Here is a 12,284-nt window from a genome sequence, read left to right on the forward strand (position 1 = left end):
TTATTATTATGGACAAAAAGAAGCACGATGTTTCCAGATGTTTTCGTGATGAGTAAAAGAAGGAAATAAGTCTCGAAATGAATCATTAAAAAACATATGTAACTTTTGTTCTTGGTCGACATTTTCAAATGCTTTTCTATAACAAAAACATATTTTGAGTTGCACTAGCTGCTGCCTTCTGATGTAAAAAAGAATTTTAAACACCATCAAAAATGTGTACCTAGTGAAGTCTTCTATAAGTTCATATAATCATAACAGAAAAACTAGAATTTTAGGTGTTTAAAAATCAATAATCTTATACAAATATACAGTAAAGTAGGTAGTACAGTAGTATAATTATTTATACTGTTATATACGATGTACTTATAACTTAGTTAACAACTTTTAAATTGTATGTAAATATGTTATATATTTTGTTTGTTTCATATTATAAACCAACTTTAAAAAATATTCAATTGGAAGTTTATATATTTGAAGATATAATAAACATTTTTTTTATTTTTCATGGAAATGAAATATTTCAGGAATTTTCCATGAAAATAAATTTCATGAAATTTTAAAACCCTAATCTAAAGTATTCTCTGTGTTGTACAACTAGTAGAAACTCGACAACTGAAAATGCCGTATGTGGTATGTCCGAAGGCAGAATATAGAATATGCAAATGTTCGGATACAAAAAATATTATCTTTTATTAGTTTTATTGCTTTGATCGGTACTTTCATAATATTATGTTCACAGATATTTGACAATACAATTGTTTGTTGTACATATCTGTGCACTACTCATTAGGTAAAGAACAAGTGTGATAAAAACAAACTATAATAAAAAAAAGCAAGGTCTAAACTATAGAAAAGATAGTAAAATATTTTTTATATCTATTAAAAAATGTAAAATTCATTAGGTAGGTATTTTATTAACAACAATTTATATAATTCACTCCACACATAATAGGTAGGTAGTTTATTTTTAGCAGACAATTTGACAATTTGACATTACTATATTAATTATTAGCTATATAGTTTTAATTATTTTAACATTAATTATAGGTAATTAATGTAACTATTCAATATTTTTATAACAACCATTTTATATGGTTAAATTTGAGATACTATTTTATATAGTTGAAATTACTATAAAATAAGTTGGAGCCACAATAATTTTTTAACTAATTAATTTCAGTTGGACGTTAGTACGTTACTAAAATAGTTGTAAGTTCAAATTTGTAAGTTGCAACTACTAGTCAAAAGCCACTAAATAGTAACGCCAGAAACGTAGTTTTCCAGTAGAAAAAAAAGTGTTCAACACTAAATTAGTCAGTAAAGTTAAAATAATAATTATTCAGACATTAAAATTATAGTAGGTATGTTATTAGGGATATATTGTAAAAGGAAACTATAAAGCACAAAAAAAAAGTTTTCTCGTAACAGATAATGTGTGTTAATGAACTTAATGCTTACTGTAATGTATTAAATAAAACACCAATTAATGTTAAAACAATCTTTATTAATTAACAACTTATCTAAATTACTTAACAAAATATATTTATTTAAATTGACAAAAATGTGTATGTGGTGAGAGAGAATGACATGCTGAGAGCATGTTTTTAGATTCTGAGCGAAGCGATGAATGTATTGATTTTACAATGATGTGTGTTTTTTTTTAAATTTTTTTTTAAATTTTTTTAACTTTTTTTTTTATTTTTGTGTCTGTCATTACCTTTTAGGACAGTAAAAATGCTTGGATTTTCTTCAATAGTAACTTTTCTGATAGGAAAGTGAATCTAGTTAGTACTTTGGGGGGTCAAAAGTAAAAATTTCCCAGTAGTTTTCACAAGCGACGTGAAAAACAAAAGAAAAATTAAGGAAAAACGGGAATTTTTACACAAAATCTGTTTTCGAGAAAATCGATTTTGGTTTTTGGTGTAACTCTAAAATAAATTACTGTAGATACTTGAAAATTCCACTGAATGTTTATATTAGAATTTTCTATACACGATAAAATTTTGAAAATATTTTGACTCTTTTTGAGCTGTTTACGGACATTGTCAGTTTTCAATTTTTTTAGTTTTTTTTCTATAAATATCAATAAATTTTTATTTGTTGGGTAAAAAAGCGTGAAAATTTAATAGAAGGCTCCTAGGTTATTGTTTCAAAGGCAGATGAAAAAAATTAAAAATCCTTAGTCACAGTTTTTAATTATAAGCATTTAAAGTTCAAATTTTGACAAAATACGGAAAAATCACGAAAAATAGCAAATTATTTTGATGAGAATTCATAAAAATTTTTCTTTTTAAATCTAAGATTTGAAAATGTAATATAAGATTACTCATAAGTTTGTCTACCTTTATCAAAAAAAAAATGTCTAGAAGAAACTTCAATTAAATTTTTATGAGCGTCTGAAATTTATATTTTTACAACATTTGATATTTACTCGATTTCTCATGTAACAATTTTCTTATTTTATTGTAATTAAAAAACGAATGACTGTAGATACTTGAAAATTTCACTGAATGTTTATATTAGCATTTTCTATACACCATAAAATGTTGAAAATATTTTGACTCTTTTTGAGCTGTTTACGGACATTGTCAGTTTTCAATTTTTTTAGTTTTTTTCTATAAATATCAATAAATTTTTATTTGTTGGGTACAAAAGCGTGAAAATTTAATATAAGGCTCCTGATATATCGTTCTAATAGCAGTTGAAAAATATTAAAAATACATATGCACAATTTTTTTTTATAAGCATTTAAAGTTCAAATTTTGACAGCATTTATCAAATTTATAATTTATAAATTATTTTGTGGTTAAAAAATGTTTAACTTTTATGGCTAAGGATTGAAAATTTAAAACAAGGCTCCACGTAAATAGGTTATATATAAATTACTTTATTCACAATAATATCATCAAATATACTTGGTAAAATCATAGGCTGACTGACCGTTTTCGCTCCGAATCGTTTTTCTTATACAATAATATTATAATATTGAATTCAAATTTAACACCATCTATTACAGTGACCCACTTGTAACCTACTGTACAACAGAGCGACATCCACTTATCCACCTATTTATCATTATGTATATCAACAGGTTGTGTGATAACTGATCTATCAGTTATCACACATATTACTTATACTAATACTGTTTATCGCCGATACGCTCCTACGAGTTAGGCGGTTGGCGTTGTCGACTCGCAGTGTACAGAGCTTAGTAGGTAAAGGACGGAAAGGGTGACCCACCGGTGAATAATACTGGCGAATAAAATATAACGCTGTATGTACATACTAGCGGCGTACGAGACGCCTAACAAAACAATATATTAATATATGAATAGCATATTTAAGTAATTAAGGGCGCCCCAATATACAGTGGTATAAATTATAAACAAACAAAATTACGATTACACAATATTATGTAGGAAAAAACCTGATCCGCTGTCGACGGTTGATAGGTAGGTGGTGTGTGGCTCCGACGTGAATAGTAGTCCTGCACGGCGGCACGTTCACAGGGTACTCAATGCGTGGTGGCGGCCCGCTCAGCGATTAACGGCAACACACAATAACAGCGGCGGCACGCAAGGTAATAGCGGCGGCACACAAGGTAATAGCGGCGGCACGCAAAGTAATAGCGGCGGCACGCAAAATAACGGCAATGCCAGCGGCGGCACACAAGGTAATAGCGGCGGCACGCAAAGTAATAGCGGCGGCACGCAAAATAACGGCAATGCCAGCGGCGGCACACAAAGTAATAGCGGCGGCACGCAAAGTAATAGCGGCGGCACGCAAAATAACGGCAATGCCAGCGGCGGCACACAAAGTAATAGCGGCGGCACGCAAAGTAATAGCGGCGGCACGCAAAATAACGGCAATGCCAGCGGCGGCACACAAAGTAATAGCGGCGGCACGCAAAACAACGGCAATGCCAGCGGCGGCACACAAGGTAAAAGCGGCGGCACGCAACGTAAAAAATAACGGCAATGATGATGCGACTCCCCGTCGCACACGTGGAAACAATGCGCGTACAGGATTTTGGGGCACGGCGACGCGGAGACGAGGCGTCGTGCCAACGGTTAGAAAAAGACAAAAGACAAAAAGCGCGCAGTCACCGAAGCTGGGCTGGCGTCGCCGTCGTGCGATCAAAGCGCTAGAACACCCAGGCGGCTTCGAGAGTGTTCGGCGCCGACGGCGCAGCTGGTGGTCAAGTCAGCGGGCGCGAACCGGTGGTTCGACAGTCCGCGTTCGAACATACACCCCCCCGTGAGCTGTGCGTCATAGAAGAAGGCGAGAGAACCGGACCATGAACTGGAAGTTGACCGAGGCACTGGGTAGACGTTGGGGCAGGTCGATGATCTGGAACTTGAAGCGGATTAGCTTCAGGTTTTTTCCTTTACATTTTTTTTTTTTAATAATTTACTAACATAAAAATAAAGATAAATTTCAACATATAACAAGACATTATTACACAATATTCAGAATTGAACCAGTAAAATTCACCAAGGGGGTTAACCTCTTAATTCAACCAAAACAAATATATATTTTTTACAATGAGTGGCTTAACGGTGTATTTTGACCAGCCATCCCCTGGGGTACAGTATTCTGTGCGAACGCTCCCCGTTAGTCAGCAGTAGGTAACAGTACTATTTTTACCACTGGTCGTATCACGGTGCCCGCGCTAGTCAGCAAGCGGACGACGCGTATCTGCCCGTCAGATCCTGGTAACAACTCAACGACTCGGCCCATGCGCCATGATAGAGGGGGGCTCTGGTTATCGACAATGACCACCATGTCATCAACTTTGACGGGAGGGCTACCTTTGGTCCACTTGGACCGCTCTTGGAGAGTGGTCAAATATTCGGCGGACCAGCGCCGCCAAAAGGCTTGGTGACACTGGTCCAAGAGTTTCCAACGATTGGTCAATGTGCGACTTGTGTCCGGGCTTGACCGAGGGGGTACGGCTAGTAGCGTTTGCCCTATTAGAAAATGCCCAGGCGTTAGGCACTCGAAGTCATGGGGGTCAGTAGACGCCGGTGTCAACGGCCGGGAATTAAGAACGGCCTCTATACGGCACAGAACCGTTGTAAACTCTTCATATGTAAAGGTGTGATTCCCAATGACCCGAATTAGTAGTCGTTTCGTTGACCGTACGGCCGCCTCCCACAAGCCACCGAAGTGGGGCGCGCTCGGCGGGTTAAAATGCCAAGTACAAAGAGCACGCGCGTTACCTACCGCGGCCTGACCTTCGGGGCTAAGAATGAGTGACCGTAATTGCTTGTCCGCCCCCACGAAATTCGTCCCACAATCTGAGTAGATATCACTCGGGAGACCACGACGGGCGACGAAGCGGTCGAACGCAGCCAGGAACGCGTCGGTGGATAGGTCAGATACAACTTCCAAGTGCACAGCCTTTACGGCGAAACATACGAATACCGCGATGTATATTTTGTATTCACGCGACTTTCGGAGTCGATGTTCGCGCATTTGCAGTGGCCCCGCGTAATCGACGCCTACACACATGAACGGCCGTTGGGATCGCACGCGTGTGGCCGGCAAGTCAGCCATAAGGGGAGTCGGTGGTTTTGCGTCGAATCTAATACATCGCGCGCATGACGTCACTACGTGATGCAACACCGACCGCAATGAAACTACCCAAAACTGTCGCGCGATAAGTGCAGCCAGCACGCGTGGGCCCGCGTGGCCCGTCAACAAGTGCCATCGGCGACATAACAATACAGCGAAGACTGACCTTTTTGCCAATAACATCGGGTGCTTACAATCGTAATCTAGCAGCGAATGACGTAACCGACCGCCTACACGCATAACACCATCGGGATCAATGAACGGGGCTAACCGTGCCAACGGTCGAGACGAAACCGGTCGACCACCTGACAACTCCCGGTGCAACACAGCGAAGTGGATGCGTTGAGACTCGGTGACCAAGGCCCGAGTGACCCGGTCAAGTTCGAATTTTTGCAAATGCGTCATCACACATGTCCCTTTTCTGCGACATGCGTCAATGAAGCGATACATTCTTGCCACCACTCGTAACATGCGGTCGTAGGACGAAAACCTGTCAAACCATTCGCGCGGTACCTCCTCCACGCGAGCAGTACACGAAACGGGTCGGACCTCGGGTAAATCGCTTAGTGGTAACGAAGGCGGACAGGCGGCCCACACAACAGGGTCCGTGTAAACAATGGGTGGTCCACACCAATATAAATCAAGTTGTGCTAAAGCGGAGGGCGTTACTCCGCGTGATGCACAGTCGGCGGGATTGACGAGCGACTCGACGTAGCGCCATTCACAACCCGGCAACAGTGATTGGATTTGGTGTACGCGATTGGATATATACACCTTTACCGATTCGTGGGGTACGGTTAACCATGAAAGAACGATCATAGAATCCGACCAAGCGTGTATTCCAACTATATTGAGCTGCGACTCCAAAATACGGCGGAGACGTCCTAACCACCGGGCCAACAATAACGCAGCATTCAATTCCAACCGCGGAACAGTTAATGATTTTAGTGGCGCTAACTTTGTTTTTGTACCGATTAAAAAAACTGATTGGTGCGCCGGCGCGTCTCTCATTCGCACGTACGCAACTGCGGCATACCCGTGCAGCGACGCGTCGCAGAAACCTAACAGGTAACACGGGGCATTTTGGATCGAGTTAATATAACGCGGTACTTTAATGAGTTTTAACGACGGCAAATCCGACACGAAGGCGACCCATTCGTCACGAACGTCCGGTGGTAGGGGTTCATCCCACGACAACTCTTGTCGCCAAGTCCGCTGCATGATGGTTTTGGCCATAAAAACGGCCGGTCCGAAAAAACCTAGGGGGTCAAAGATGCGCGCCACTAGTGAGAGGATACCTCGCTTCGTCAGTACAGGCGACGTATCAAGGTGAAGCGCACAACAAAAATAGTCGCCACCCGGGTGCCACTCTAGTCCCAATATTTTTGTTCCGTAACCGTCAACGTCTTCGAATGACGTCGGTTTACTTACGCGGTCCGCGACCGGAACGGCGTCCAAAATCACCTCGGTGTTGGAAGCCCACTTTTTTAAATCAAGACCCGACCTTTTAAGAATGGAAATTAAATTCGATTGTAGGTTTAACGCATCGTCGATCGAATCGGCGCCGTCGCAAATATCATCAACATAAGTTTGGCGCGTTAAGGCATTCTGTACCGGCCCACTAATAGCGCAATCGTCCCGCGCAATAGCCTGCAACACACGCAACGCGAGGTAAGGTGCGCAGTTTACGCCGTATGTCACGGTATTCAATTCATATTCGATTAATTCGTCGTGTGGAGACGCGCGCCACAAAACATGTTGAAACTGCCGGTACTCGGGTAAAATTAACACCTGCCGGTACATTTTGCATATGTCAGTTGTAAATGCATACCTATGGACCCGGAAACGAGTTAATATATCAATAACGTCCTGCTGAAGTTTAGGGCCCGGCAACAATACCTGATTCAACGACGGCCCACGAGCACCATGCGCGGACGCGTCAAATACAACTCGAATTTTACCAGCGTTCACCTCGGGGCGGTAGACTGCGTGATGGGGGATTAAATACCGACCGGATGACGTGGCAATCGATATGTGACCTAACGAAATGTACTCGGACATGAACTGCACATATAGTGACTTAAGTTTCGGATCTTTTGACAATTTTCGTTCGAGAGACTCGAACCGCCGTACAGCTACGTCACGGGAACCAGAAAAGGTGTCGGCAGACACTGGTGTACGGAACGGAAGTGGCACTGAAAAACGGCCCGACGGCAACCGTACGTGTTGATCGCGGAATATTTGTTCACAGCGCCCCTCGTCAGTAAAAATTACGGGGGCTTCTTCCGGTTCTTCCACCTGCCAAAATCTTTCCACTAACCCTTCGAGCGAAACCGTCAACGACACGAGTAACGCTTGGTGCGGATGGGTAACACTATGCGACAGGGGGCCTATCAAAATCCACCCGAAAACAGAACTAAATGCCGCAGGAAGAGAGGTATCTACCGTCACCTTCCGACCGTCCATAATTGACGCGTATACGTCACCACCCAGTAATAAATCGATCGACGACGAGACGTTAAAAGCAGGGTCGGCCAATGCGAGGTTCGAATAACGGTTTAAGAGCTCACGCGGAAGTGTCTCTCGAGGTAAGTCTCCCGTAATGGATGGCAAAATCCACGCGTTTACATCAAGCAGGGGCTCATTCGCGAATCGTGGTTGCACTGCGAGATTTACGCGGCCCTGGACGTTCACAACCGGCACCCCCGCTAACCCACTGATCGGAGTAGTCCACCGCTTGCTCTTTAGACCTAAACGGCTGACACAATCAACGGTCACCGCGCTTATCTGTGATACGCAATCAACGAGCGCGCGCATTGTGTGCCAGGTACCTGAACGATCGCGTACATGCACTAACGCGGTACCTAATAATACAGCGGACGATTGGTGTTGAGGCGGCTGTATCGCAGCTGCACACACGGACGTGTCCGGAGAGGGGGTTTCAGTCACTTCGGCGGTCTCGGTCGCGGGAGGGTGAAGGAGGACATGGTGCCTGCGCGAACATTCTCGGCAACGAGTTTTTGATCTGCACTTTGGGGCCCAATGGCTGCTACTAAAACAAATATAGCACAACCGCTTCCCTTGAATCCATTGCGCACGCGCATCGACAGACCAAGACTTGAAACGCGCGCATGTCGTTAAACTATGAGGACCCGCGCAACATTGACAGACACTAGCACTATTGTTAGATTTTGAAGTCACTAACGACGTGGGCCGGGGACCCTCTACCTTCGCATGGCGCTCGCCGCCTTTACGGGTCTGTCCAGTCGCCTGTCCGGATTTTGAAGCGGTTGCTACGCCTCCGGTTTTTCGCGTTTCACCAGCAAGCTCGAGCACCGCCGCTCGGGATTGCACGAAGTCTAATAACTGCTGTACCGACGGGTAGTCGACGTTGACAGACGACTCAAAAAGTTTACGAGTATACACCGGCAAACAACGAAACGCAACAGTAAATAACATAAATGACCCTAAGTCCGGAATCTTGAGGGCTGTTAACAACGACATACTCTCGTTAAATACACTCACGAAATTATTCAAGTCTGGGTGGGTTTCTTGAGTAAAAGCCGGCGCGCTTAACATCTTATCAATTAAGGAGGCAGCGACTAAGCGCGGTCGATGGAAACGCGCGGCTAACGTGGACCATAACAAATTATAGTTGTCGCCGGACACAGAAATGCCACGAACGGCGTCGGCTGCGCTACCCTTTAAACTGCCAATTAAATAATATGTTTTGTCGAAGTCTGACAGGTGGGGCCATTGACTTAACACTGTTATAAACCTATCACGGAAGGAGGGCCAGTAGCGACAATCCCCGTCAAAAGTAGGTAGCGGGATCTCAGGTAACCGCGGACCTTTGACTGGTTCTTCAACACGCGTCGGGTTAGAGGACAATCTCTCGTGTAAGTATGACAGGTCAACCAAATCGGCACCTTTCGGGGCTAACGCGTCGGCTATTGCCTTGGCCGCATTTACTAACAACCGTACTTCATAATGTAAGTCCGGAGCAAACGACTCCATCTTTTTTAATGTAATGCAATGCTCTAGCACCGATTCATTCTCCACTTTAAACATCGTCCACGCCCCGTCGAGATCAGCCGCGTTAACCCTGAACTCAGCGGCCAAATCTGGCTCATCTTTGACCCGTAAAGCCATCGCGTAGATGCCACGGATTTGGGACACGGCGACCGTCCGCTTTGCCATAGCATGCTCCAGTAGGCGCGTACTGCGCTCCTCATCTTTCCTTTCACCCATAACTACCGGGGAACCGACCACAGCACTGCCCGAAAAAAAAACGTACTAACGTCTAGTCAATAGAACTACCAGCCCAAATACACCACTACTGAGACCTACGTAGAAGCCCAGTAACCACGCTCTGCTACCAAATGTTTATCGCCGATACGCTCCTACGAGTTAGGCGGTTGGCGTTGTCGACTCGCAGTGTACAGAGCTTAGTAGGTAAAGGACGGAAAGGGTGACCCACCGGTGAATAATACTGGCGAATAAAATATAACGCTGTATGTACATACTAGCGGCGTACGAGACGCCTAACAAAACAATATATTAATATATGAATAGCATATTTAAGTAATTAAGGGCGCCCCAATATACAGTGGTATAAATTATAAACAAACAAAATTACGATTACACAATATTATGTAGGAAAAAACCTGATCCGCTGTCGACGGTTGATAGGTAGGTGGTGTGTGGCTCCGACGTGAATAGTAGTCCTGCACGGCGGCACGTTCACAGGGTACTCAATGCGTGGTGGCGGCCCGCTCAGCGATTAACGGCAACACACAATAACAGCGGCGGCACGCAAGGTAATAGCGGCGGCACGCAAGGTAACGGCAATGCCAGCGGCGGCACACAAGGTAATAGCGGCGGCACACAAGGTAATAGCGGCGGCACGCAAAGTAATAGCGGCGGCACGCAAAATAACGGCAATGCCAGCGGCGGCACACAAGGTAATAGCGGCGGCACGCAAAGTAATAGCGGCGGCACGCAAAATAACGGCAATGCCAGCGGCGGCACACAAAGTAATAGCGGCGGCACGCAAAGTAATAGCGGCGGCACGCAAAATAACGGCAATGCCAGCGGCGGCACACAAAGTAATAGCGGCGGCACGCAAAGTAATAGCGGCGGCACGCAAAATAACGGCAATGCCAGCGGCGGCACACAAAGTAATAGCGGCGGCACGCAAAACAACGGCAATGCCAGCGGCGGCACACAAGGTAAAAGCGGCGGCACGCAACGTAAAAAATAACGGCAATGATGATGCGACTCCCCGTCGCACACGTGGAAACAATGCGCGTACAGGATTTTGGGGCACGGCGACGCGGAGACGAGGCGTCGTGCCAACGGTTAGAAAAAGACAAAAAGCGCGCAGTCACCGAAGCTGGGCTGGCGTCGCCGTCGTGCGATCAAAGCGCTAGAACACCCAGGCGGCTTCGAGAGTGTTCGGCGCCGACGGCGCAGCTGGTGGTCAAGTCAGCGGGCGCGAACCGGTGGTTCGACAGTCCGCGTTCGAACAAATACATTACACTTACTAACTTATTGGCTTATCTTTATATGAATCAGAAGACTAAAATCAGTAAGTACACTTTGATTTGGATTTAACTGCAAAATTCTGCCTTCTGATATCATTGAAATTTGTGTTAATAAATGTATATACATAATGTGTGTTATATATTTTTAGATATTTAATTAAGTTGTAATCACATATAAGTTGACTCTTAGTGGCTATTGTTTAAGGGGCAATATTTAGGCAATTTATTACCTCGTCATTGCCACCCGCGGTCGTTGCGATAGTCGTAAATGATTATTAATTAATGTGAGTGTGAATTCCTTATCAATTATCACCCAGCTGTGGGTTAACGAGGCGACTACATTATATGGCATACGTGCGTACAAGCACAATATTTGATCAAAAATATTTTTGTGCTTAAAAAAATATTGAATTCATTACCTTCTATTATAATTTCTATGATTTATAGGAGATCGATTTTGGGTATTTTTAAAAATATATGTATTACGGTTCCAAACAAAATTACTTAATTTCTCAAAATGAATAATATGTAGGTAGGTAGGTACCTACTTTAAAGGGCCGACGAGACAAAACATTTAAAAAGTATTCAAAACTAAAATTGGACTACTATAGAAGTATATTTATTTTTTGCAGGCTTAAGGATCTAAATGTATGATAAATCCAATCATTAGAGCCACCGCCAACCTTTAGTCTTGGCTTAAAAATATTAAATATAATAATATGTAGTCATTTATTTTTTTAGTGCATTTAAAGTTCAAATGTTGACAACATCATCAAAATCAAAAAAATGTGTAACCTTTTTCATAGTTAAAAAATTATAAATTTTTATTTCAACTATAGGCACTTATATAATAATATGTACTTCTATAGGTATTTGTACTAAATTGTATGGTTGAAAATTTGACATTACTATATTAGCTACAATAGAATAACAAAAAAACCGCTAAAAATAGGATTTTAATTTCTAACGCTTTCTTTATCACCATACCAACGAATAAAAATAATAATATAATATTAATTCAACTAACAGGCTATAATAAATACATAATTACAATATAAAAAAAGTGGGTAAGTGGATGTCACTCTGCTGGACAGTAGGTTACGAGTGGGTCAATGTATAATGGATTGTATTAAACTTGAATTGAATGATATAATATCATTG

General features: G+C 42.7%; 1 protein-coding gene across 1 annotated transcript; it reads left to right on the plus strand.

Moving 5' to 3' along the window:
• Window positions 1-618: 618 nt before the first annotated feature.
• On the plus strand, window positions 619-10,840 carry LOC132953835 (uncharacterized transmembrane protein DDB_G0289901-like). The gene is made up of 3 exons (XM_061026170.1): window positions 619-630; window positions 3,541-3,940; window positions 10,470-10,840. The coding sequence occupies exons 1-3, from the start codon at window positions 619-621 to the stop codon at window positions 10,838-10,840; spliced, it is 783 nt and encodes a 260-aa protein (XP_060882153.1).
• The last annotated feature ends 1,444 nt before the right edge of the window (window positions 10,841-12,284 follow it).

The sequence above is a fragment of the Metopolophium dirhodum genome, chromosome 1 (genome assembly GCF_019925205.1).
Source record: "Metopolophium dirhodum isolate CAU chromosome 1, ASM1992520v1, whole genome shotgun sequence".
Taxonomy (NCBI): domain Eukaryota; kingdom Metazoa; phylum Arthropoda; class Insecta; order Hemiptera; family Aphididae; genus Metopolophium; species Metopolophium dirhodum.